The sequence below is a fragment of the Leptinotarsa decemlineata genome, unplaced genomic scaffold, assembly GCF_025532065.1.
Source record: "Leptinotarsa decemlineata unplaced genomic scaffold, Ldec_3_MD MMD2_tig00001621_RagTag_RagTag, whole genome shotgun sequence".
Taxonomy (NCBI): Eukaryota; Metazoa; Arthropoda; class Insecta; order Coleoptera; family Chrysomelidae; genus Leptinotarsa; species Leptinotarsa decemlineata.
Genome location: NW_027412566.1, coordinates 983,980 through 1,011,202, shown reverse-complemented (window position 1 = coordinate 1,011,202; position 27,223 = coordinate 983,980). Strand labels below are relative to the sequence as shown.

Sequence of the window (27,223 nt, the reverse complement as noted above, 5' to 3'; positions counted from 1 at the left end):
TATGACATAACTTATGTATATTGTCTGTTTTAACATATCACAATAAATATCATTAAATTGATACAAAACACTAAAGTATTTAACTATGAAATAATTGCAAAAAAATGTACAAATCTTTTACATAATGTAGTCTACAACTTTCTCTCTTGACAGGAATAGTGAACCACATCTCCATTGGGATATCGAACGAGAGCACTGAAAAAAATCATGTTTCTTAGAGTCTATAACATTAACGTATTATTATTATAAGAAAGTCAGTAATTGTCAATATAATAAAACTCAAAAATAAAATTAAAAAAAAAACCAACTGAAGAAATCACTCCGAAATTATTTTTACCACAAACCAGTTTAGAACTTTCCAGAAGATTTTTGCAAGTCCCAAATTAATCCACTAGAGCAGGGGTTCCCAACCTTTTTGCACCTGTCTACCACTCGACTTTTTGAGAAATATTGGGGTACCACCAGACCTAAATATTTTAATAAATGTATAATATTTACTCTTCTAAAAGTGTTCAAAGGCTTTTTTAATTAAATTCCTGAGAAAACTTCATATTTAATGGTTAGATATTTGTTTATTTATAACATGCTTATAATAAAGGAGGAATAAAAATATTTAAATGGTATTAATTAACAATTTTATGTATTACTTATAGTTCTAAAAACATACAAATAAATAATTATTAAAAAATCAGCAAAAAATTAATCATCATACAAAATATACTTTTATGGTCTTTAGTGCGAAACTTGTTGTTGTTCGCCTATTATACATAAGTATATAGGTTTATATGTCAATTTTATAAGTGTTGATAATATTTTTAAACAAATCTGTACACAACCATGTTGATACAAACTTTTGACGTTGAACTATAGTGTATATTCTAACTTTACTTTTTGTAGGTGTTTTTATATTCAAATTTTATATTTCTGTACTTACATTTGTATTTATTTTTCACAAGCTTTGTCCAGAAGATTTATTCTTAATGCCAATAAATTTTTTTTTTCATCGTATTCATTCGGGAGGGGGCGCCAGCATTATCAACCAATGACCACTCCCCACACCGTGAGCTAAGTGGTCATTGGGTCCGAGAATCATGTGTCCTGAGCAAGCGCAGTGAGCCCAGAATGACAGCCTTCTGCATCTGTGCGGCTAAGATTTCTACCTTAGTGCGGCAAACCGGTATGATTTCAAGATTCGAGAGTAGAGAAGACATCATTTCACTAAGGACTCCAATAATCAGAACAACCATCTTGACAGAGTGATCTGGATAGAGTCTGCGGAGTTCGAAGAGAAAATCTCGACATTTTATCCGTTTTTCCTCCTCTTTTCTGACGATATTCGTCTCGCCAGGAGCTGAAAACTCCACGACAAATATCGTTTTGCTCTGGTGGTCGAGAAGGACTACATCAGGCTTATCAACTTGTATGAGCCTGAGGGTGGGGAACGAATAGTTCCAATAAATTCGGCACTTCACGTTCTCCACAACGGATTCAATATCCCCCGGAGCGTAAGGCAATACCGGTGTCTCGTCAATACCGTAAGAGTGCCGTAGATGGTAATATAGCACTCTTAGGGCCGCATTATGTCGATGGATATAGGCCGAGACCGCATATGCTGGACATGCTGATAGCAAGTGCATTAGGGTCTCGGGCGCCTCGCGGCAGGCCCTGCACCTTGTGTCGGGAATCTATATACCCATCACGCGACTGCGGTATTATTATTATTATTATTATTATTATTAAACCAGTATTTAAATTTCCTCTTCCTTTTTTGGCTTGGCTTTATAAAGAGAACCACCCGTGATTTCATCGACATCACTGCTATTGAAACTCTTTATTGTTCCCTAGTTAGATCTTATCCTCGATTATTGTTCCACAGTTTGGTCCCCTCATTACGTTACACAAAAAGTGAAACTCAAGGCCGTACAGCAAAATTTCCTGCGATATATTACCTTCAAGATGCCTGTATACTATGACTATACTGCACTGGAATGCATTTTGAACATATTTTCTCTTGAGGCTTACAGAAAACATACAGATTCAATACTTCTATTCAAAATTATCAACGGACTGAGTATCAGCCCCAAGCTTTCCTCCAAAATATCTTTACATGATCCCGGTCGTTCAACTAGACAGGTGCAAACGTTTTACATTTCTTTTCACTGATTTAATTATTCATACAACAGCTTTATTCCCAGAACTCTTCCATTGGCTAATAGTCCAGTCATTTTAGGGGGTTTGCCTAGGAAAGTGGACATACCCAGCTGTAAATTTGCATAAACTTCGTTTTTTGACATCATAAAAGTATTCTCAAAATTCACATATGATTCGACGGTCGCAACTTTAAAAATGGGGGGTCAAAATTAAAAAAAAAACGACTTTTTGCACGTTTTTTGCCAATATCTCGTTTCCAATGGGTGTTATGCTAATTGTATTTATTATCAATATTGTAGAGAATTAAATTCTCTACAATTTTTGTTTCAAAATTTTTTCATACGTTGAATCGTTTTTAATGTCACATTCATTCACCTATTTGATTCAATCCCAGCCAAGAGGAATCTTATTTGAATTGAAGGGGTTATATTTTCTGGAGTGATCAATTTTTCAATTTAATAAAAAAAACGTAATTCATGAATGAACTGTGTGTATTTTCTATAATGTTATCCAATTTGGTACTGAAGAGCCTTGTGGCAAGTGTCTCAAGGCGAAACATCGGTGTATACCAGTGAGGGTGACAGTGTTCCATGTAAGTGCAATTTATTACCATTCATTAAAAGTAGAACTCATGTGAATGATATCTGATTTTTATTCCACAACGAATGTTTGAAATACAAACTGAGTAGAGAAAAGTATCTTCTGTATAATTCAGTTTTCATATAGAAGTATTTGTTTTGAAAGAATTTTTTCTTTCGTGTAATTCAATGTTTATATGAAAGTAGCTGTTTCAGGAAGACTTTCTTTCAGTTTGTGTGAAAGTTACTTCTTTGCATGATCTACACATCCATGTATAGAGTTACTTATTTTAAAATTGATTACTTCCTTCCTTTCCTTGGAAGATTTCCTCATCCTTGTTTCTTGTATGAAGATGGAGTAGTAGAAAGCCAAAAACTTTCTTTCCCAAAAAATTAATCACTCCTAAAAATATAACCCCTTCAATTCAAACATAGACTTCAAAAATTTCTTGCCGTGCCAAAATTGAGATTCAAAAGCCTTACTGCTTTCCAGTTATAGTCTAAATATCAAGAACACCATTCAACTCACCTCTGATTCCCGAACCTTTTCTTGCACACGGGACATACATTCATCTCGGTCACTAGCACGTGCTGACTCTGCAGAGCCAACTTCACCTCTTGGCATTGCAAATGCTCCGCGTACAGAAGTCCCTTCATCAGCTGCATGTTCCTGCGTTCCTTGATCACCCTCTGAAGCGCGATGGAAAGGAATCTATTTATTCGAGAGACTGGCACGCTGTCTGGAAGGATGGCCAATGCTTCGAGAGGGTTCATATGATTCGCGTGCTCTTCAAGAAGCTTCAACGCCAGTTCGAGATCCGGCTGGGCGGTTTTGGGAGACAGAGTCAAGCCTGGCAGAGCTAACGGGATGCTGTCTGGCTCCAGGATCAGTTTGATTAAAGAAACGTACACCTGAAGAAAATTTAATAGTATACTCGTACTTTTTTGCTTCTGGTAATTAATTGAACGCCTTCAGCTTGTTATAGAACAATGATTTTACTGAATTAGACAAATTAGCTATGGGAAGATGAAATTTCAGAGAGGTTATCCTCTCCTGTTGGATAGTCCTGCATCTGAGATGTACATACAGTCCATTTCTTTAATGTCCCCACCTTTTATTTTTTGAACAGGTCAACTCAAAAAATTGAAATTTGGTTTAATGAAATTAATGCCTGAATACTTTATTTTCAAGTGAACCTTAGAATATCATACTTAACAAACAGAACCCATGCAACAGTGGTGAATGGTGTGAAGTCAGATTCAAGAGCAATAAATTCAGGGGTTCCACAGGGTTCAATCCTTGGACCACTATTGTTTATAGCTTTTCTGAGTGACATTGAGGACACCTGTAAATTCGCAAATCAAATGATATATGCCGATGACACTAATATTCTGATGTCACACAATAACATTGATCAATTAACAAAATTAAGTAACAAGGCATCTAATGAAATAAAAAGGTATAGCCTTGAGAATGGCCTCAGCCTGAATAGAAAAAAAAAACAATTATGTCCGGTTCTTGCCAAAAAACATGAATCCAAATTATGACCTATACTTTACCTTATCTGGTAAATCTATACAATCTATGGAAACCATCAAATTCTTACGTGTTACTTTAGGTGTTACTAGTAAGCTAACATGGGAAGCACACATAAATACTGTATGTTCGAAACTAAGCACTACATGCTATATAATAAAAAATCTGCGAGATACTGTATCAGCAGACATCTTGAGACTATTTTGGGATGGTACAGTCTACTCTACAATATGGCGTGATCTTCTGAGGGTCGTCTTGTCACTTTGAAAGGGCATTTGTATCTCAAAAAAGGATAAGGATATTCAAGAATCTCCAAATACTAACCCTTCCATGTTTATATATTCTCGAACTGATCATGTACATAAAACGTAACCAAAATGAACTAATGAGGAATGAAGACACTCATATGTATAATACTAGGAATAAAGAAAAACTTCGACAACCCTATTCAAGGTTATCAGTCTGAAAATTCATCGAAGCATATTGGTTTCAAGTATTTCAATAAAATAAGAGATTTGATAGATGTGAATCTGAATGACATTCTATTCAAAAATAAATTGAAAAAGTATTTTATAATGTTGAAGAATTTTATAATTCGTGATATCTCATAATTGTGAGACTGACAATTGTATGTACAATTTTTCTGGTTTGTTTTGTGACTATACTCAACAATTCATTTGTAGAGTACCTTCTTTTCTTTCTTGACTAGTCTGATAAGTGTTATGCATGTGTGTATGTATAATGCCTGGTATAACCTTTGATTGATGAATAAATTATATTATTATTATTATAATATAATGTCAATATCTTCAACTACTACAAAATGGCGGAACTTTTAATAATTGCCTGAATACATTGATATTTAAGTACATAATATGAGGTAATGAGCTTGAAGTCAGTTCAGAAGATGCTCGAAACGGTTGCCTTGAACTTCTTCACATATGAACAGCCTATCCGATATTTCACGCATAACATTTTCGAACACAGTAACGTCAATATCTCTACAAATATTTATTATTCTCTGCCGTATATCCAATATTGAAGAAGGTTCAGTTTTATACACCTTTTGCTTCAAATAGCCCCATAAAAAAAATCCAAAGGTGTCAAATCTGGCGAGTGGGCTGGCCATTCTGTAGGACCTCGACGGCCAATCCAACGACCGGGAAAAGTAGAACGAGTATCCAAATAGTTTCTTACTTGTCTGGAGTAATGTGGTGGTGCTCCATCTTGTTGGAATATAATATCCATATCGAATTCATTAGGATTTGCTTCGACGATTTCAGTGTTTCCAGCATATTCAAATACAGTTTCCCTGTTAAATTTTGATCAATAAATAGAGGCCCCGCAATATGGTTTCCTAATATTCCTGCCCAAGAGTTATTTTTTTCTGGATATTGGGCATGTGTTTCCCGGCGAACGTGAGGGTTGGTGTCACTCCAATAACGGCAATTTTGTCTGTGAACATTTCCGTTTAAAAAAATATACATTCGTCACTAAAACAAATATTGTGGAGATAGGTAGGATGCCTTGCAGTGGTTTTTCTCATGATTTTGCAGAATTCTGTTCTTTGATCAGGGTCATCTTTAGTTAATTGGTGTACCATTTTAATTTTGTATGAATGACACCTATTCCTCTTCAAAAATCTCCACACAGTAGAAGGAGACACCTCACAAACATTCGCGACAGAATAAGTAGACTGTTCAGGATTTACTACCATCTCACCAATTATTTGCACTTGCTGTTTTTTCCGGAATGGACGGACCGGTAGTTGTGAATTTGGGTAAAAGTTCCCTCAAATATTTTCTACAGATAGGATGATTCGGAAGACGTTCATTGAAAATCCTTTCGGATTTCTTTCAATGGACGAGAATTGACCATTTTAGAGATTGTTGACGTGATACCTTTCTACTAGTAAAAACTAAAATTAAATGAGGATACTCTAACTGAAGAATGAAGTTCATTGTCATACTATATATGATGGAATCGGCCGATACTTGATGAAAATCCATAACTAACGTATTCCAAAAACACTTTATTGTGAGATTTTCACTAAATTGTTTTACAAAAACGCAACACGTGTTTCGCCATACAATGAATTCATCTGGCGCCAGATGAAGCCATTGTATGGCGAAACACGTGTTGCGTTTTTGTAAAACAATTTAGTGAAAATCTCACAATAAAGTGTTTTTGGAATACGTTCATTGTCATACTGACATTTTTTATCGGTTTCATAAACAAAAAATAACTTAACAAACCTTATCGGGTTGGAATTGCCATATGGCAGATAAAAAGGAATATTTTTAGAAATATCAATATAAATGTGTTTGTCATCAGGAAATTATTGAATGTTCCGACATTTTGTAGTAGGTGAAGATATTGACTTCATATTCTAGGGTTGTGAAGTATTCGTCAGGAGCTTCAAAATGATAAGTCACAAGACCCCCCTTTCCATTTAATTTTTTTCCCCAGATGGCGCCCAGTCGCCATCTTGAAAGTTTCATCTGTCAATTTCACTTCAAAATAAAGTAGTCATGCACTAATTTCACTATCCCAAATTTCAATTTTTTGAGTTGACCCTTTCAAAAAATAAAAGGGGGGGGACATTAAAGAAATTCACTGTATGAAAAATTTATTGAAATAGGAGAGAAACAATTTGTGCAATGGATACGTTGAAAGTCGCATAAGATATGGTATCATCCTGTGGGGAATGTCTGTGGACACTCAGCGAATATTCATTCTACAAAAACAGGGAAATATTTACTGAAAAGAGAATTCTTACTCTTACAAGTATGTATGTGTATGAATGTGTTATTTTTGTTAAAGAAAACATGTCATTATTTAAAATTTTTGATAGGAATCACTCTCATTCTCAGTCTTCTCAACTTAATGACACGTTTTTCATTTGTACAGAAAAATGTACCTTTTTCTGTGATTCATATTTCTAAAGCAAATGGAACTTCAAACGTTCAAGCCAGTCTCTATATACCTACACAGTAGGTTTAATGGACTGACGCCTATCAGAAAACAACTACTTCCCTGGCTAATACCACGAAGGGCGTTGGATTATATCAGACAGGCGTCAGTGCAGGAATCTTCACATAAAATGTCCTGCATATGCAATTGGCAATACAACTGAAAGAGTCGACCTTCAATTATGGAACGGGCACACTTGCAGACCGGTTTTGGGCTTATTAGCCACTCATCAGTGCAAGATAGTGACCATCATCGACCTAAAGTCAATGATATTCCACCTACTGTGTAGGTATATAGAGACTGGCTTGAACGTTTGAAGTTCCATTTGCTTTAGATTTGTTTATTGCCAGTCTTCAAGCATAGCCCATTGACTAATAAGAAAGTTTTTATTCCTTATTTAGAGGAATCGGGCAAATTACGGATGTGCAGTTGGTTAGTTCCTCGTCCACTAGATGGAGTGACATTTTTGATGTTCGCTCCAACTTCGGAAGAGGAATGAAATACTCTGAAAGAATTCCGATTTTCAATTGTGGAATATCATTGACTTTAGGTCGATGATGGTCACTATCTTGCACTGATGAGTGGCTAATAAGCCCGAAACCGGTATGCAAGTGTGCCCGTTCCATAATTGAAGGTCGACTCTTTCAGTTGTATTGCCAATTGCATATGCAGGACATTTTCTGTGAAGATTTCTGCACTGACGCCTGTCTGATATAATCCAACGCCCTTCGTGGTATTAGCCAGGGGAGTAGTTGTTTTCTGATAGGCGTCAGTCCATTAAACCTACTGTGTAGGTATATAGAGACTGGCTTGAACGTTTAAAGTTCCATTTGCTTAGATTTGTTTATTGCCAGTCTTCAAGCATAGCCCATTGACTAATAAGAAAGTGATTAATATTTATAACAAAATACCTGATTCCATCAAAAACTTGTTTTTTAGAAAAATGAAAAAGGACCTAAAAATCATGCTTTTATCAAAGGCTTATTATTCGGTAGAAGAATATTTCGCTCATAGACTTTGAATTGTGTGCCTGTTTATATTCTTTGTCTGACTGTTTTGTATACTTTTACAATGTTATTATTGTACTATATGTTTGTCTGAAATGTCTTGTAGTATGCAATGTGTTTATTTATATATTTTTTGTTCATTTTATATTTTTTATTTTTATGTTTATTTTTTATTTTTTTGTAATTTTTATCATACTCCTTTATATATTGACATGTTCTACACTCGTAAGGGTCTTTGTACCAAAGAACTAATAAAGATAATCTATCTATCTATCTATCTATTCAATTATAACCACTTCATCCTATACTCACACTTTCAGTACCAGAAACTCCCGTTTCGTATATTTTCTTGCAGTATCGTTCAGCCTTCTGAACATCTCCTAAAGCACGTACGTAAATAGCAATTGACTCTTCGTGTTTTCCTAGTCTTCCAAGAAGAATAGCTCTCTCTTCCAACAAACTGTTCGTTGGGAAGTTGCTCAGAACGTTCTCTGGCGTGTACTGATGACTGGTTTCTAGGAACTGCAGTAATTTTTTCTGGGTATGCTCCGCTGCCACGGAACCTTCCAAGATCACTTTCTCACGGTACTGATGAATCAGGGCATTATGAAAGAGCGGATTGGAATCTTCCCAAGTGTGGATGACGTGTTCCAAGTAAGGAATGACGACGGACTTGTGGGACTTCAGGAGAAAGTCTAGAATTCGGGGACGAGGCAGAGACTCTACTTCGGCTATGTCTTCTGTGAATATCTATAAATAAATAAGTGAAAACATTTATAGATTCGAAAAAGTATTCAATTAACAGACAGTCTTGCTTACTCAACCTCAATATTAGAATGGAGTTGACTTTAGAGAGATAAGTTTTGTATTCTACTGGTAGTTTATCAAGATTTTGTACTGCAAATATAAAGAGCATTTTCGTCCAACTGTTTATTACACAGAGGAGTTTGCAATAGAATTTCTGGTTTATTTCAGGTGAAATATTTGTGATTTATGTATTCGGGAGTCCTTCTGTTTTTATAAAGGTGAATTATGTTTTTGTGAATGTATAACTCACTGTTTCATGGCCAGAACTCTAGCCTCATAATAAAGTTGGTCTGATGAACTAGTAATTTTCTTTTTATACAGTAAATACTTCTAAAATACCTAAATTTTGGCAGGAGGTTCCTGAATGTTTTTGTTATGTTCGATATATGAGAGTCCCGAATATGGACTTCACAATTTTTTTTTCATGATATAATAAATTCAAGTAAAATATATATTCCATCAACTACAATTATTTATAATTGTATTTTTTTCTAGGACAGCAAATAATTTGATTATTAACTCCAGAATATTAACATATAATTGTATAATTAAACCTCATTTTGAGTACTGTCCAACTTTAATGCATTTAATAAACCAAAATAGGCTTTCCCAATTTCAAAAACTCCAAATTAGGGGCATAAGAATTATATTAAGATGCAGTCGTTATACTTCCATTGATCACATGTTGAATATACTACAATGGCTGTCGATTTCAAATCAATTATTCTTTTTAACAATGGTTTTTATATTTAAAATAACCAAAAGTCTCCAAACAACATATTTTAATGAATTTTTGGTTTTTAATAATCGAATACATGAACATGAGACAAGATCTTATAATAATTTTCAATATAGAACTCACACTGGTGGAGGAACGAAAAACTTATTCTACAAGGGACTACGGGAATTTAAGAATTTACCAAATGCCATTTAAGAGGAAAATACTGTAAGAGGGTTTAAAAGTAAATTATTGGAATACCTAGAGCGTTAGTTAGTTGGAAAATATGTATATTATATATAGTTACTATATCAATATTGGCTTTCAACATTGGGTCCTATAAATTGTATATTTTTTATTATCTTTTTATTTAGTTTATCTTCATTATTGTTATTATCTATATACAGATTTGAATTTTATTAATATTTTTGGCACTGTGGAAATTTAAATTGTTAATTAGTTATTATGTCTTGTAAAATTAGGATGTATCCTATAATAAAGCTTACTACTACTACTAATTCTAACGAATACACAAACTGTTGTTTAAGAATCATGTAAATTTGTTTACGTATTTATTTGTTCGTTATTATTCATTTTTGTTTGTCCTTCTGAAAAACTTGTTATATCTGAGTCCTATATTTCAAGGGGTGTATCCTTTTTCACTATTTGCCTAGGCACAAGTTCAGCTTTTCAAGGCTTTTGTCAGATTATTCGAAAGTTTGATCCTTATTGTTTGAATATATTATAAAATATTAAGAAAAACTCATCTTATGTTATTTCTGATTGATTTCTGTCAAACTTTATCATCTATGATTCTATTTTATTATTATTTTTTAAACAGATATGTAATTGTTATAAATTTCACATGTTTACAACTTTGTATCATCATAAAAAAATAAAATATGTAAGAAAACGCAAAGTTATTTTGAGTGTATTTTATAGATACTTCAAATGGCTCTTAAAGTTATTTTTGATGTGTTTTAACCATGTTTTGAATTATTTTTGAATGTATTTTGAATATATTTTCCACCGAAACAAAAAAAAACGCCTGCCGCCGCTGGTGATCGTTTCAGATGTCGCGTCGCTTCTACACACTTCCAGAGACTTTCATAGCGGCTTCCAGAGACTTCCATTACGATATATAAACACTACCAACAGACAGATGGGGCAAACCTAGTTGAAAGTGCGGTACGAAGTGAGCTAATGAGGCGATAGACATTCGGATATTAGTCTGAAGTTCAGTTAAAGCTTTTGTGGTATATTGACAGTGTGGCAGGGAAATGAAGTTGAGTTCAACTGTACTGCCCACGGAAAAAAAGTAACAATATGAACTAGCGTTCTTATTATAATATTTCAATGAAAATCAATAACTTGGATGTAACTACTGAATAGTACAATTCACGGGTATTCATGCTAGAAAATTCAGAAAGTAGTAACCATAAATTGAAACACATTACCTTCAAACCATTCTCAGGAGATTCCGTGAGCACCCAATCAGCAAACACCAAAATCAATCCCATGTGTTCTGATCCCAAATGCTGAAGATAACCAATGGTACGTTCTACGCTTCCTTCGGACTGCAAAAGTTCCAGGGCACGGCGATGTTGCCCTTTTGTCTGATAGAGAATGATCAGTTCATTGTGCTTTCCCATTTTTTTCAAAATTTTCTCCGTCTCGACCAGGTGACAGTGATTGAGTCTGAGGAGAGGAGCCACCAGAGCATCATTCGTTTGAAGGTAACACTTCAGGAGAGTGGTGTCGATGATTTGGAGCAGTTGGTTCGTCGATTTGCTGGCGACTCTTTCATTCAGGTTGCCTCTAGCATTCACGTTGGCCTGCAAGTGATCATTTGTAGTCTCTTAGAGTGATTGATCGCTTTATGTATTTTTTGTAATTTATTGACATGTATGAGATTTCTCTGATGAAGAAAATAATACAGTTAATATAGTTTCTTCCAAATGAGATGAGTATAGCGAACATTACTTTAAAAATTCAAATGAAGAAGTAGACGCAAAGCCTGAAGGCTACCTGCCCTAATTATTCTAGAGGTAGGAACAATTTATTCAATTAATAACAATTAAATAGAGAGTAGCGTACAGCTCAGCAATATCTTGACGCCACAGACTGTCTCTAATTTGCTGCCCAATGTTTAAGAAATCTATTTTAGAACATTCAACCTCATCATTCATTTCATTATCATGACGTTAAGGGTCGAAAATATATTCTTCAGTCTGTGTACCCCATTTAGAATAACAGTCAAAAAGTACTTAAACGTATAATAAATGTCGAAATTTATTTAACGAGTACAAAGGTTTAACGACATGATAAAATTAAGGCAATCGAGATAGTCTGCATACCTCTTATTCAAGACAGAGAAAATATCAAAATAACCCTTGCAGTGACATCTATATATCAGTAGCAGGCTCACGACATTAGAAATACCGGGAAACAGTCAGTAATTCAATTCTTGCGGACTTATTCACTAGACATGTAGAGGACGTTAAGAGTACCAGTCTTAGAAACAATTTCAGACTTTCTGATTGGTGGGAAGTCAGGAGCGTGCGAACTCAGAAGTAGTGTACCTCCAGTACCTCCAGGTAATTCTGGAGGTACTGAAATACGAGGTAGTTCAGGGCACCGTTTTGAGAGGTGTTTCGGGATTGCCAAATAATCCAGTCTCTGAGATATAATTGGTGGCATAACCAAACCATTACTCTACGAAGATTGAAAGGTAAAAAATTCAACTGTTGACCAAGTTGCCCACTAATTCTCAATCCGTGTGATCAGGACGGATTTCAAACTTTTTCTGATCTGTTGGCAGCAACTCTCGCGCTACCAAACTAAATTAAAAAATAAATACCTTTGGCTGAACGATCCCCTATATGGATTTCTGTATTTGTGACTTGCCATAAATGTACAACTGTATGTAAAATGGTCAAATAAAGTAACTCTACTCTACTCTAAAAAGTAAATAAAAACAAACATGTCAGAGAGGTAGGAATTACATGTTATATACAGAAATTCAGCTACTGAATTAGACAGGTGTCACAGTTACATCTTTTCATATAAAAGAACTGCGTTTATGTGGAATAAACTTCCTGAGAACGTTTTCCCAAATGAATTTAATCTCCAGCGATTTTGTAGTGCTTGTGTTTTGTCGTAAAAAAACATCGGTGAGTCTGGCCAGTATCACTATCACTTTATTATCATCTAGTCTAAGTATTAGCTGACGTAACGAATAAAAAAATGTGTCAAAGCATACATTTAAAATTGAAAATCATCGGGTTTCATAATTTTTCTATGTTATGGATAAGTTTTTTCAGTTTCTAGTACCTGTACCTGCACGTCTGACGACTGCAATCGGCGCCTCATTTCTATCAGATAGTCAATCAAAGCGAGACGACTGGTCTCCAATTCGTTGTCCGTCATGTCTCTCACAGGGTCCGGAATTTCGCTCACTTGTTGCTGCTGGGGAAGCAAATCGGGAAACAGACGTATAACATCGTACACGTCCGTCTCTAGTTTCAGAAACTCCTTCATACTCTCGTGGAATTGCTTGCGGTGAAACAGGTCGTATGCCAGAAGCGTCTGGATGTGGTGTACTTTTTCTTTCTTTTCGTCTTCGGATTCATTGGAAATTTGCTTGAAAGAAATGTTATTGAAAATATATCTGCAGATATTATCGCATGATTCTTTGGAAAAATTTAAATTCCATGTTTTGGGTGGTTTCCTGATTTTGCAGTGGTCTTCTTTGATTACAATCTCCAAACGTCTCAAGATGACTGCCGCAGTTGCAGTTGAAACGTCTGAGGATTGTAACCAAAGAAGACCACGGCAAAACCCGAAAACCCACAAAATCTTTGACGCCAGCCGTAAAAGCCTACATTCTTATATATAATAATAATAATAATAATAATAATCGTCTTTATTCATCGACATTATATAAAAAATGAAATACAAAAATTTAGAACAATAATTAAGGGTCAATGTACATATGTCAAACTGTACATATTAAAAAATAAATCCTGAGAAACAAAAAAATGAAAAGGTGAAGTATCAGCCTAGGCTGCTTTTCAACTTAACCTAGCGAAAAAAAAAAAAGAAAAATATAGGTGAATAATAGAAGACTATAAAAATATAAGTGAATCATAGAAAAATATAAAAGTAAAATTTGAGTATTAGCGTATATAAAATCAAAAATACTTATTTCCAGAACAATTTATACGGAACTGAAACCTCTTCGAAACAAGCCAAAATATGTGGATATTTATCAGTCTCCTATCAAGGTTAATTCACAAGTGATTGATCCACCTTCTTCTTTTTCAGTGCGGTCAGTGGACTCAGGTCATTCTTGGCCCCAAAAAATGAGTTGCATTTCTCGTAGAACTGGTACCATTTCAGTGAAGCAAGAGATGAATCGATCCCTCTACGAAACCCTTTTTCACTTGGAAGGATCGATCGCAGCTTGAGAAATGGTTCTTATGGAGATTCTGTGAAACGTGTTCTTCCTTACGAATCAGTAGAGAGTTGTCCTAAAAATCTAGAGAAGAAAATTGGATTGGATAATTTAGGAAACACTTGTTACATGAATAGCATTTTACAAGTGTTGTTCATGACGAAGAGTTTCAAGAACGAAGTTTTAATGATGAACGAGAACGGGAATGTTTCCTGCTTATTCATCAAACTCAAACAACTGTTCATGCAGCTGCAGTTTCGTAAGAAGGTATCATCTTTCCCTCCAACCGATTTCCTGGAGTCTTTGAAGTCCACTAAATACTCGTTAGGACAACAAGAGGATTGTTCCGAATTCTTGGGGTTCTTGTTGAATACTCTTCGTGAGCAAAACAATAGCAAAATCAATACTCCCAGCCGCTCTGCACTGAATGATTCCGTACAACCCATCTCGTCTTGTGTTTGTAAATCTTTTGCTGGAAAAATCCTCACTTGTTTACTTTGTGGTAAATGTTCAAGAAGTACTGAAAACTTATGTGAATTTCTGGAACTTCATCTAGCTTTTCTTAATACGACTAATTACCAGTCCGTGCAAAGCTTATTGTTAAATCATCTGAAAATGGAATTTTTAACAGGTGATGATTGACTGTATTGTCAAACATGCGCCAAACTAACTGACTGTTATAAGGAAACAAGTATAGCTGAGGCACCAGTCAATCTAATAATAACACTGATGATTTTCAAACAAGACTCAACCTCTAACGGAAGCAAGAAACTCTTTGGAAGGTTCGAAATAGATGAACATTTCAACCTAGCAGACCACTGTTATAATATTCGTGCAGTCATTGTTCACTGTGGTTCTGGCGTTGAATGTGGTCGTTATTACGCCTTGGTCAAAGTAGAAACGGACTGATTTAAGTTTGACGATAGTCGTGTCACGAAGTGTTCTGGCGATGCATTGAATTTATTGGAGCCTCTGGAGACACCCTACATTTTGTTTTATGAGAGAAAGGACATTGTTGGATCAAGATCTTCAGATGATGTGATGCTGTAGGTTTTTCCGGGTTTTCCTGCAGCTGAAAAAGCAAATGCGCTATTGGAATCAATGAAATCGCCCCGGAGCGCCAATTAATTTTTATTGTTGTATTTATTTTATTTTTATCGTTGTCTTAAAATTGTGTATGTCGTAAATCAATCTTGAGATATTTATACTTGTGTGAGTATAAAATATAAAAGTACAAATCAAATAAAAATTAAATTTTTAAATAATAATTTAAATAAAAAAAAAGTAATAATTCAATTCTAAATATAAATATGTGCCTAAATTCTTGTAAAATATTTTCACCTTAGTAAACACTTATTAACATTCATTTATAACCCTAGTGTACACAATAATCATATACAAGTCCGTCTTAGAAGCAGCTCTATAATGACTGAAGTAAGATTTTCAATTTCTTCTTGAAATTGTATAAAGAAAAGTTCCAAAACTCCTTGGGAAGAGTGTTATAGAATTTAGGTGCAGAATATGAAAAAGAACGTCGGTACAGTGCAGTTGAGTGTTTGGGAATAACTAGCATATTATTTTTCCTTGTGTTCACCCTGTTGAGGTTTTTGAACATAGTGAGTTTATTGAGGAGATACGTAGGTTTGCCAGACGTTATAACTTTGTGTGTCAAGGTAAGTAAACGGAGTTTTCGACAGTTATCTAATTTGAGCCATCCTGTTTCTTTAAATTTCATACTAATATGTTCAAATTTACGTATTCCATAAGAAAAACGTAAACAGGAATTTTGAATTTTTTGTAGTCTAGCTGCATCAGCCTGTAGAAGTGCTGGACCATAAATACTGTCGCAATATGATAATTTAGATATCACCAGCGATTCGCACAACTCAAGTTTCATTTTAGTAGATAGCAAATCACGACTAGGATACAGCTGTCTCAGAATATTGAACGAGCTCTGACAGAGATAGCTGACGTACTTGGTAAACCTTAGGTCAACATCAAACCAAATACCTAGGTTTTTGATTTCACTTACAAAGATTAACGGCATACCTGCTAACCTGATTTGAAAATTTTGTGTTAGCTGTTCACGTTTTGATTTCGTTCCGAGAAGCATAGCTACTGATTTCGAAGGGTTAAGTGTGAGATTATGTGCGGTTGAGATATTGTATAAAGATGTTAAGTCTTCTTCAATTTGAGAAGTTGCTGAAAGGTTTGAATTGCTCGTAAAGTCTAGGTATAATTGAGTATCATCGGCATAGTGGTGGTTAGTACAAAACTTCAGACACTCATGAAAATCCGAGATATAGATGGAAAAAAGAATAGGTCCCAAGATTAATCCTTGAGGCACTCCGTAATTCACTATTTGGGCATCTGACTATAAATCCCAGTTGTGAATATTAGGTATGAAAATTGTAAAAACAAAGTGTACCAATGCAGTAACAATTCTTGCAGATCTTCAACGTTTGTTTGAAATTGTAATTATATTCAGAGGTTTCTGTTGAAGAATAAATTTGATATTCAAACAGGTCTCTAAAACATTAATATAACTAACAGGTTAATCCTAGGTTAAGTTTATCACAATACATATAATGAAAGCAATAGATGGAAACAAATATACGGTGTTAGTCTTACTAGATTTCAGCCGGGCGTTTGATACTATTAATTACAATCTTTCGTTAAGCATTTTGGAGTATAATGGTTTTTCTGCCAGGGCTCTTGCATTATTGATGGACTATTTGAAAACTAGACAGCAATTGGTTAGTACGGAGGAATACAACTCAGATATCCTATATCTTAAATCAGGGGTATCTCAAGGATCCATACTTGGCCCTTTATTGTTCTCTATATATACATCCAACTTACTACAGGCTCTTCACACTTGTCAGGTGCATTTATATGCCGATGATACTCAAGTATACCAAAGCTTTCCGGCGAAAATGGTAGACAATGCTTGTGACATTATTAATGCAGATATAAATAGATTTGTTGAATTGGTAACGGACCACTGTTTATTTATAAACCCTAGTAAATCAAATGTAATGATTTTTGTCCAAGATTTCACCGTTCCATAGTGAATAACTCTGCGAATATCTGCATTCGAAATGAGCCACTAGGTAATGTTAGTGAAGCAAAAAATTTTGGTGTTTTGATGGATGTAGCTCTGAGATTTGAAATATTTATAAATAAGCTCTTACAACGTGCCTATTCTGCACTAAAATTCATTTATGCTAACAGACATATTCTGCCTTTTTATGTGAAGTCCTCATGTGAATCTGTGGTGCTTTCAGTTTTCAATTATGGGGTATTCTTTATGGCCCATGTTTTTGACCAATCGATACAAAAATAAGATTCGAAAAGTTCAAAACTCGTGCCTTATGTTAATTTTTGGTTATTTCAAACATATTTAATAAAAAAACAAGGGCAACCACATCTCCCTTTACGACGACGCCATCTATGGGATCAACAAAGAACTCAATACACTATCCTGTGCATCTCATCACAGATGTCGTCGACCCTGTTTTCTCTGAAAATTGAAAAAAATATCTGGTTAGTGGAATATGTGTTTAGACTCAGGTTGACCAAATTGAAAACAAAGTGTGATTAGTGGAATTTCACTTTGCATTTTTTTTATTACCCTCGAATTCGTTTTTAACATGTTCTCATTTAGAATTAGATAATTTTATGAAATCAATTTCATTGTCTTTTCTTTAAAGATATATCATGTGTTTATTAATATGTTATATCAGAATAGTTGCTTCTTGTTGTCAAGGACCGTTTCCAAATAGCTGACTCTGTTTACAAAAACACAGATAAAACACCGAAACCTTTTGATCTTTCCGCCTGCCAACGGGACTTTCAGTTGTTGACAAAGACAGTCGCCAGCGACACAAAGTTCAAAATGTTTCTTATTTTGGCAGCTTAAGTACTTGTTTGGTCGAAATCGATATAGTTGCTATTTTGTCATGTAAATTCGCCTTAAGATATATTATGTGTTTATTGTAAAATAACCTTATTTCTGTTACTGTTATTTTATAATACTTTGTAATCGGTTATAGAACCTAATTCTAAGCATTAATTGCTTCTTGGAGCAATAAACTGAATTGAAGTAAAAAATATTTATATTTCGAAATGATATTTTGAAAAGTTCATCCCTCCCAAAGTACCTACACAATAGGTTCCGGTAACACAACAACTTCCCCGGCTACTACCATTGAATTAAATCGATACCTAATTCGAGATTTGATATGAGCATTATATATATTTTTTTATACACTTCAAGATGATGTGAACCATTTAACCAATTGGTGTACAAATAACTGCTTGGAACTAAATCTTGACAAATGTCTAGTCATGTGTTTCAATCGTTCTCAGGCACCAATCACATATGAATACTGTATAAACTCTTTGCCATTGAGCCGAGTCGATGAAGTAACAGATCTTGGTGTTATATTTGATAAAAAAAGTTGTCATTCTCATCTGATATTAATAAAATAACCTTGAAATCACTTAAACTTCTAGGATCGTTAAAGACTTATCGGCAAGCAAAATGAAATTTCCATATTGTTCGTTAATCAGGTCATATTTAGAGTATGCCTCCATTATGTGGTGTACCTCTTACTCAGTGTACAGAACGTCACTGGAAAAGGTTCAAAATTACTGTTTTGCAATGGGCATCCAAATGGACCAGCAACATAACTACCCCGATATTCTTTCTACGCTACATCTAACGACATTGAAAAACAGGCTAATTCAGGCTGACCTATGATTTCCATTTAAATTATTGTCAGGCCGAATTAATTGCCTAGAATTTCCTTCTTTGGTTAGCCTGAGAGTCATACAAAGAGTAACAAGGGATGATAGAGCTGTTTTTCTTGAGAACTCACATTGTACCAAGTATGGATTTGATAGTCCAATATCAAGAATGTTAAGGAAAGCTAATTCATCAGAACTCGATATTTTTACTTATGTCTTGGAGTTCTTCAAAAAGTCTGCAGTCAATTATGTATTTAGTCTATAGATTTATGCCTTGTATGTTTGTTAATTTTTAGTGCTGGTGTTGGTTATAATTGTTCAATTTGGCATTTGGTTTTTAAGTTGCTTTTTATTTCATATATTTCAATATTCGTTTTGGATTGAAGTATATTTTTATACATGTATACTTTACAACCAACATTGTAACTCAGGGTTTTCCCGTTAATACCGAATAAATAAATGAATGAACAAAAATTGTTATAGAACTTGTATATGAGCATGTAAAAAATGGTATAATTGAGTCTTCAATTTTATCAATATGACTTTCAAAATTTAAATTAGTTGGAGTTTTTGTATTGTAATGACAGTATAGTAGTGTAACAAAGTTGAGTTTAGTTGTACAGTGTGTCTTAGTCAATTATCAAACCTAAATATTTATATTTTTCAACTAGGTTTATCAATTTGTACTCAATTTAAGAATTCAGTTTATTATTGTTCGTATTTTTTGTTTGGAGATCATGCAAACTGTATTCTCTGAGTTTATTGTTGAATAAAGGTCATCCAATCGTTTCTCAAACTTTTCCATATCATTGTTTATATTTATTTTTAAAGAATTTTTAGTTTTCTCTGCTGAATAAATAAACCTACTGTAAGTTTCAAAGCAAGTTGGAATTGCTTGTCGTCAACCAGCACTGCCCTCTGTTTGGCCACGTCGACTGCTGTCATACACCAAATCTGACTGATAGAAGCTGCAAACAACAGTCCTTGCTGAGCAGAAACGATGAATCTCACTTTCGGCAGATCTGTCAAGGTCTGCACTAAGCCGCTTGGATCCAAAGTCAATACCTACAAAATTGAAAATTAACGCTCAACATCATTATTTTCATTTCATATTGTGAACCTCTATAGAATCGTTTAGTATCCCCAGAGCGTAAGGTTCATCCCAGGCCATTGTTACCGGAACGTCAGACCATCTTAGAGCCTTGTTCATTTCGGTTTCTCCTTTTACGTTCACGATGACGGTCTGATTTTCTCTACACAATGCGAATGTTGTGTCAGAGACACGAATTAGGCAAGGTTCACTTGAACGAGTGCTACTTGTGGGAAATAAGTCAGTGTGTTTACCATCCAGCTAGAAAATAAACCCAACATAATGATGATAATACTTAATTTCCAGTCAGGCAATAAAAAGTGGGGAAGAATTGTTACTACAAACTTAAAAAGAAGAGAGAAAGTCAAACTTACAATCTAAATCCTATAATAGATATGAGTAAGTTTATAATAATGATAGTGATCATTACAGATATCAGAATCAGAATATGCTTTATTGTCGAAAGAATACAATTCTTGTTGACAAACTCAGTTGTCGTACATGGATGTATGTTAAAATATAGTTAAAATAACACTTACAGATGTATAAACACAAATAAACACAGGATCTGATCAAATTAGAGTAAATAATGGTACATATATATATATATATATATATATATATATATATATATATATATATATATATATATATATATATATATATATATATATATATATATACATATTCACATAATTGAGCCTCAGCAATGACAGATATGGATAATGAGTTCATTCAGATAATTTGGCTATAAAAAATTCATCCAAGCTATAGAAGGGATGATCAAAGAGTAAAACCTTCACACTACCTCTGAATCTATTATAATTCTTGATTTCCCTAATTCTTGCTGGAAGGTAGTTGTATATTTTCAAGCCGTTATATATAATAGAGTCCTTTACGAGGCGACTTTTGGGTATAGGCAACATAAGAGTCGAGTTTTGGGAAGATCGAGTATTGTAAGACGATGACGCTCCTTTACATAGATCACGGTGCTTATGAATCAAACAAGATGTTTCCAATATAAAAATAGAGATCACTGTGAGGATTTGGTGATTTTTAAAGTATTCTTTGCTGATTTGCGACTCTTAATCTCGAAGAGGGCTCTAATGGCTCTTTTTTGTACAACTTGAATCATCTGTAATAAATTTTTATTGCATGCACCCCAAAAAGCAATTGCATAACAGATAATTTATTCATCATTCAAGTTTTTTACACAATGGTACAAAACTTATCAGACTAGTCAAAACATATTATAGTATTACAACTTATAAAAACATTATAGAGCTCACAAGAAAATAGGAAAAACTCACAGACAGTGCATCAAACAGTGAGGTACTCCTCTATTGTATAAAAAGTATTTTCATTAAGGTAATTGAATAATGTTGTTTTGAAGGTATTAACATTTTTTATTTCACCAAAGATCCTATTGAAACGGTTATAACATAGAATTCCTTGGTATTTTGGAGAATTCTGTCCCACACTAAGCCTAGAGAATGGTAAGCAAATGTCATTTTTATTCCGTGTTTGGTGTTGGTGAATTTCACTACTTTTCATGTAGCTATCTTGCTCTTTTTTAATATTCATAATTAGAAGATAAATATAAAGTGATGGTAAAGTTAGAATTGACAGTGACTTGAAATAAGCTTTACAAGATACATTATTTCGAACTCCCATCATGCATCTTATGATTTTCTTCTGACCAATGAATACTTCATCAATATGTGTTAAATTACCCCAGAAGATCAAGCCATATGTGAGTACCGACGACACTAGACCATGATATGCCATTCTGAGAACCTCTATAGATACAGTGTCCTTCAGTTGTCTGATAATAAAATTTATACTACTCAATTTCCCTACCAGATTTTCGATATAAGTTCTCCATGTCAGTTTCTCATCAATTGTTACACCCAGAAATTTTATGTTTGATACTTGCTCAATTGACTTATGATTTATTTTAACAAGAGGGTTTGCGTCACTGCTGATATTTTTTTGTCGAAAAACCATGAACAATGTTTTGGAAGCATTTAAAATCAATCCATTATTCAGGCACCATTGAAAGAATTCCTCAGCGCATACATTGCTCAGATGAATGCTTTTGTCCAGATTATCTTGTGATATCATATGATTTGTATCGTCGGCATAAATTATGGTTTTTTGCGGGGAACCACATGATAAAATCATGTCATTAATAAATATGATAAAAAGCAGTGGACCAAGTATTGAGCCTTGTGGTACACCCATAGAAACATTGGTTGGCTTTGATTTGAATGAATTCATCATGACAATCTGACTTCTATTTTGTAAATAGGAAGAAACCCATCTATTCGCTACTCCACGAACTCCAATACGGTTTAATTTTTGAAATAGAAGCTCATGATAAACAGTATCGAATGCTCTACTGAGATCAAAATATAGTGCAATAGGATATTCCTTAGTATTCAAGCTAGAATAAATCATATTACATAATTCGTTCATAGCTGATTCTGTAGATTTTCCAGCCCGAAATCCATGTTGAGATCCTTTCAATAAATTATTATTTTCCAAGAAATTTCTTAGACGGAAATTGAAGCAATAATCGATTATTTTTGCTAGTTGACTTTGTGAGCATACATTCCTGTAGTTGTTGATGTCTTCCTTGGAACATTTCCTTTTATATATCGGTACTGACTTTGAAACTTTCAGTTTTTCAGGATATTTTCCTGTACTGAATGATTCATTGATTATGTGACACAAAGGATGACATACTGCGTCACTAACAGCTCTCAAGCACTTACCATTTATCTCATCAATTCCAGCGGCTTCTTTAGAACACACTTTATGTATTGTCTCTTTCATCTCAAGTGGAGTTGTTGGAGTCATGAAGAAAGTAATGCTTGAGAAATGTTCTAATTTTACCTTATTGAAATTGGGGTCAATACTTTGTATATTCATAAATACTTCCAGAAATTCGTCCCATTACTGTTTGATTTGTGATGATCTGACTGTCTATAACAATTTTACTAATCTCATCTCTGGATCCACTGCTTCTCATCTCGTTTATGATTTTCCAACTTTCTTTCGATACGTTGCCTGTTCTACAAATTCTTTCATTATTATAATTAGTTTTGGAGTGTTCCACCATCTGCTTGTTTCAATTGTTTATATCTATTATTTCACAGAACTACTTTACACGTTACATGACATAAAATAAAGAGTGGAAAAGTATCACAACAAAGATATGCTCCTTGGCTGAAATATTCCTCTAGTGAATATTGTTCCTTATTTATTATAAATTTTATTGCGTGTTTTTAAGTTTGATGGAACTGCATAAGCATTTGATTCCATTCGATAATTTATTGAATAATCTGATTGCCGCATAAGACGGCTGTTTTTCTGCCAATACTAATCTGTGTGTTGGATAAATTATATTGTTACTGCGGGTAGAAGTAATTTTTTCAAAGACAAAACACAAACACTACAGGAAACTCCTTAAGGGAAGAAAGAAAGAAATTTTATTGACGTCAAATTACAATTTCTGTTACACATATATACACATACCAACATATACACACTCATATACATATATTAGGACCACTGACAATTGAATATCTCATCAATCTTACAGAAAGCTTGGGCGACAAGTGAATTTTTTACTTCGAACTTCAATTCTTTTATATGAAGGTCTTTCAACTCACTAGGCAAAGTGTTATACATTTGTATGGGAAGAAACTCCATTTGTTTGGCTATGTTTTGATAATGCATCTTCGGTAGCCTGATGATATCTTTGTGTTTTGTATCATAATTGTGAATCCTGGAGCCACTATTATAATCATTTTTATTTTTATGTACAAAAAATATTGCTTCTAGAATATACATGGAAGTTAATGTAAGTATGACCCATTTTATAAAGATTGGTTTAGCATGGGTTCTGGAATCAACGTTTTCTAAATCTCACATCACCTTTTTTTGGATAATGAATACTTCACTCGCATGTGAGAAAGCACCCCATATCAGTATTCCATAGTTTATGTGGCAATGAGCCATGCCAAAATATGCAATTCTCATCACATTGTTTGAGACTAAACTCCTTTGTCCTCTCAATGCGTAGCGACACCTTGAGAGCTTTTTACATAACGATGTTGTATGTCCATTCCAATTCAATTTGTTGTCAAGGTGGAATCCTAGTAGACACACCTCTTTGTCACCGTCAGACATTTGGGATCTATTTGCAATAGTTATTTCCTGAGTTTTATTTGCGTTGAAGCATAGAACATTAGCGCGAAAGTATGTTTCGCATTTTGTCAGTGTTTCACATGACAACTGATCTAGCTTCCCTACTTATTGATTACTTATGACAAAAGTTGCATCATGGGCATATAAAAAAAACATCTGCTGTATCAATATAGGTAGGAAGATCATTTATGTAGATAATAAACAAAAGGGGATCAAGTACGGATCCCTGAAGTACTCCATGTTTGACAATTTTGGTATCAGAACAAATGTTTTTTATTTTTGAATGTAAGAAAATTATTGAAAGCTTTTAATGGATTTGGCAGGTTGTTATATATATCTGAACCAGTGCATTTCAGTCTACTTTGAATCAAACTATTCGTGTATTTATAAAAAACATGAAAAATATAATTTTTCATAAATAATAATAAAAACGCACCTCTAACAATGCATATTCTCCTCGATATCCGACACAAATAGACTCCTGGCACCATACCATGGATCGAGGAATATCGTTCAAGCTGATATCGTCCATCAGGGGCAAAAATTCATTATTTTTCAAATAGTATAGCTGAACCTTTCTTTTCACCACAACTGCCATACGAACTAAACTAGTTACTTCACCTGTCATAGAAGTATGTTTCTGAAATTGAAATAGATGATCGGAAGTACAAATGGAAGTATAAATATAGTATTTACCTTCACGTTGGTTGCAAAGAAAGTTGCACCTTTAGATTTCTGCAGCTGGTAAATAGTGGTAAAAGTGATAGCATTGAGGTCGTGAATTTGGATTAGATTATCTAAAGAAAACAATATTTATTTCATATGTAAAACTTTGAAAAAATAATAATAACAGCGTTATCATTGTTTAATGAAAATAATGCAGTATTAATATGCAAATACAGTGAGTATGTATCATGGATGTACTGTTATTTGGGAAAAAGCTTTTGGCTTTCCATTTCTCCTAACCTCTATTAGAAATATTCCCTTTTCAATTGACTGGGGCGTCTTCTTTTATTATTGGTTGATGAAATGTGCATCGAGAAGAGTATCAGCAGACAAAAAAGACAAAAACATTTTTTTAAACTAGCGCAAGCCCTTAAATGAATAATTACGGCATTATTTAGGCTTACGATGATAATGATCACTAGCAGGTTTATTTCTATGTTTTGTGATATACCTTTTGATCTAGTTCACAATCACTTATCATCTTTCTACCTTTTCAAGTGAGAGAGATATTGCCGGTATATAGAATTTTGGAAGTCATTGTATACTAAATGAAACTCACAAATGTCTATTTTTTTGCCACATACAACGTAACGTACATAAAAGGTACTGACCTGTTAAACTTATAAGTATATTGTAGTCAGATATCACTTCCAACTGTTGGACTGGTTTTTTACTGAATGATTTGTTGTACCTCATCAGTTCTATATTGCATTGGTCTTCATTTTTAATTAAATTATACATGCACAAATGGCCTTGTCTTGTGCCCACCAGAAGACTTTCATCTATCAAAAAAATACATGAATGATAGTGTTCAAAATAATTCAAAAAACTTACTGTAAGCTGCAATACATTCAACTTGATAAGTAACTTTCAATAATGGCGAGACCAGATATGCCTCGTGCATCTTTCTTTTGAAATTTAAAAGTATAATGCAAGATTCGTACGATTTTTTGGGTATTTTCAAGTTTATTTACTTTTCTGACAAAATTGGCAATTACATTCAAAACAAAAATATGTCATCGCTGACATAGAACCACAGAGTACTCTTTTCTAAGACGGAACTGATAGTTGTTCTATGACAGCTCCACAGTGACTAGAACCTGCAACGTAACTGGTAACTGACATTACTTACTGCGTAGACTCATAATCTCCGTAGTAATAAGTATCTGTTTAAAATAGATGGAAACAAATCTGGAGAATTGTTTTTGATCATCTTCATCATTGGTAAACGAGTTGTGATGAAATAATAATGAATGGCACTTCAATTTTTAAAAGTACCGTTTGCCGTTTGTATAATCTACTCTCAATTTGGCAAAACAGATAATTCTCACCACAGAACTCATTAACTTATATTCGTGACTAGAAATCGTATCAAATATGACCCTTATTGAACCGGAACGACCCATCCGATTTCGACAAAATAACCATCAGTGTTTATTAAAGAACCGAAAGATCAATCAGCCGATGATTGAAAATACCCCCGTTTTATCGAAATACACTCTATTCATTTTCTTGTTAAATAAACTTTCTCTGACCTTGATAATTTGTCTCACATAGCTGGATATACACTTTCTTCTGTTATAAACTTATGGCATTTCTCATTTCTGTTACCAAAACGATCTCCAACAATTTATTCAGTAACTAACAATAACAGTTCATCAAAACACCAAGTTGTTTTGTTTCATAGTAACTTCCCTGATTAACCGCGAGGACCTAAAAGAGGTCTAAGAGGGTTAAGTCGGGTGATCTTGAAGGCTACCTGACAGAACCATGTGCTCCAATCCATAATTCAAATATCAATTACAGGGTATCATCAAATTCTAAAATGTAATAGTATACAGCCCTTCTGTGCTTTGACTTTAAACTCGAAATTACAACTTTATTTCGAAATTACGACTTTGAACTTTCCTGCGCTTCCGTACAATGGAAGTACTGAAACTACTATACTTTGGCCTTATTTAACCATGCCTTTCATATGGTGTGATTCTCTGGAGATAAGCCCATTATTGTGGTCAATTATTCATCCTTCAAAAAAAAATTATAAGATGCATGTTGAATTTACCTACCAAAACATCTCGTAAAAACCATTCTGTTGAGTTGGATATTGTGTCATTACCAAGTTTTTCTCTAGATCATCAATCGAGCAGGATTATCTCAATTATATGGGAACCAAATGCTACAATAAATTACGTGAGAAAAAAAGAGTAAGAGAA

General features: G+C 34.0%; 1 protein-coding gene across 2 annotated transcripts; it reads right to left on the bottom strand.

The window, feature by feature from the left end:
• Positions 1-2: 2 nt before the first annotated feature.
• Vps39 (Vacuolar protein sorting 39) lies at positions 3-26,033 on the bottom strand. 2 transcript variants are annotated; one of them, XM_023159459.2, is made up of 11 exons: positions 25,845-26,033; positions 25,622-25,792; positions 24,981-25,081; positions 24,721-24,924; positions 20,100-20,330; positions 19,847-20,044; positions 13,105-13,413; positions 11,229-11,606; positions 8,559-8,996; positions 3,259-3,641; positions 3-195 (listed from the first exon to the last, which is right to left on the bottom strand). In XM_023159459.2, exons 1-11 carry the CDS (start codon positions 25,912-25,914, stop codon positions 132-134), a joined length of 2,547 nt encoding a protein of 848 aa, XP_023015227.2. In that variant the 5' UTR covers positions 25,915-26,033; the 3' UTR covers positions 3-131. The 2 variants fall into 2 exon arrangements, with proteins under 2 accessions (XP_023015227.2, XP_023015228.2); XM_023159460.2 differs by having other exon boundaries at positions 13,111-13,413.
• Positions 26,034-27,223: the final 1,190 nt, after the last annotated feature.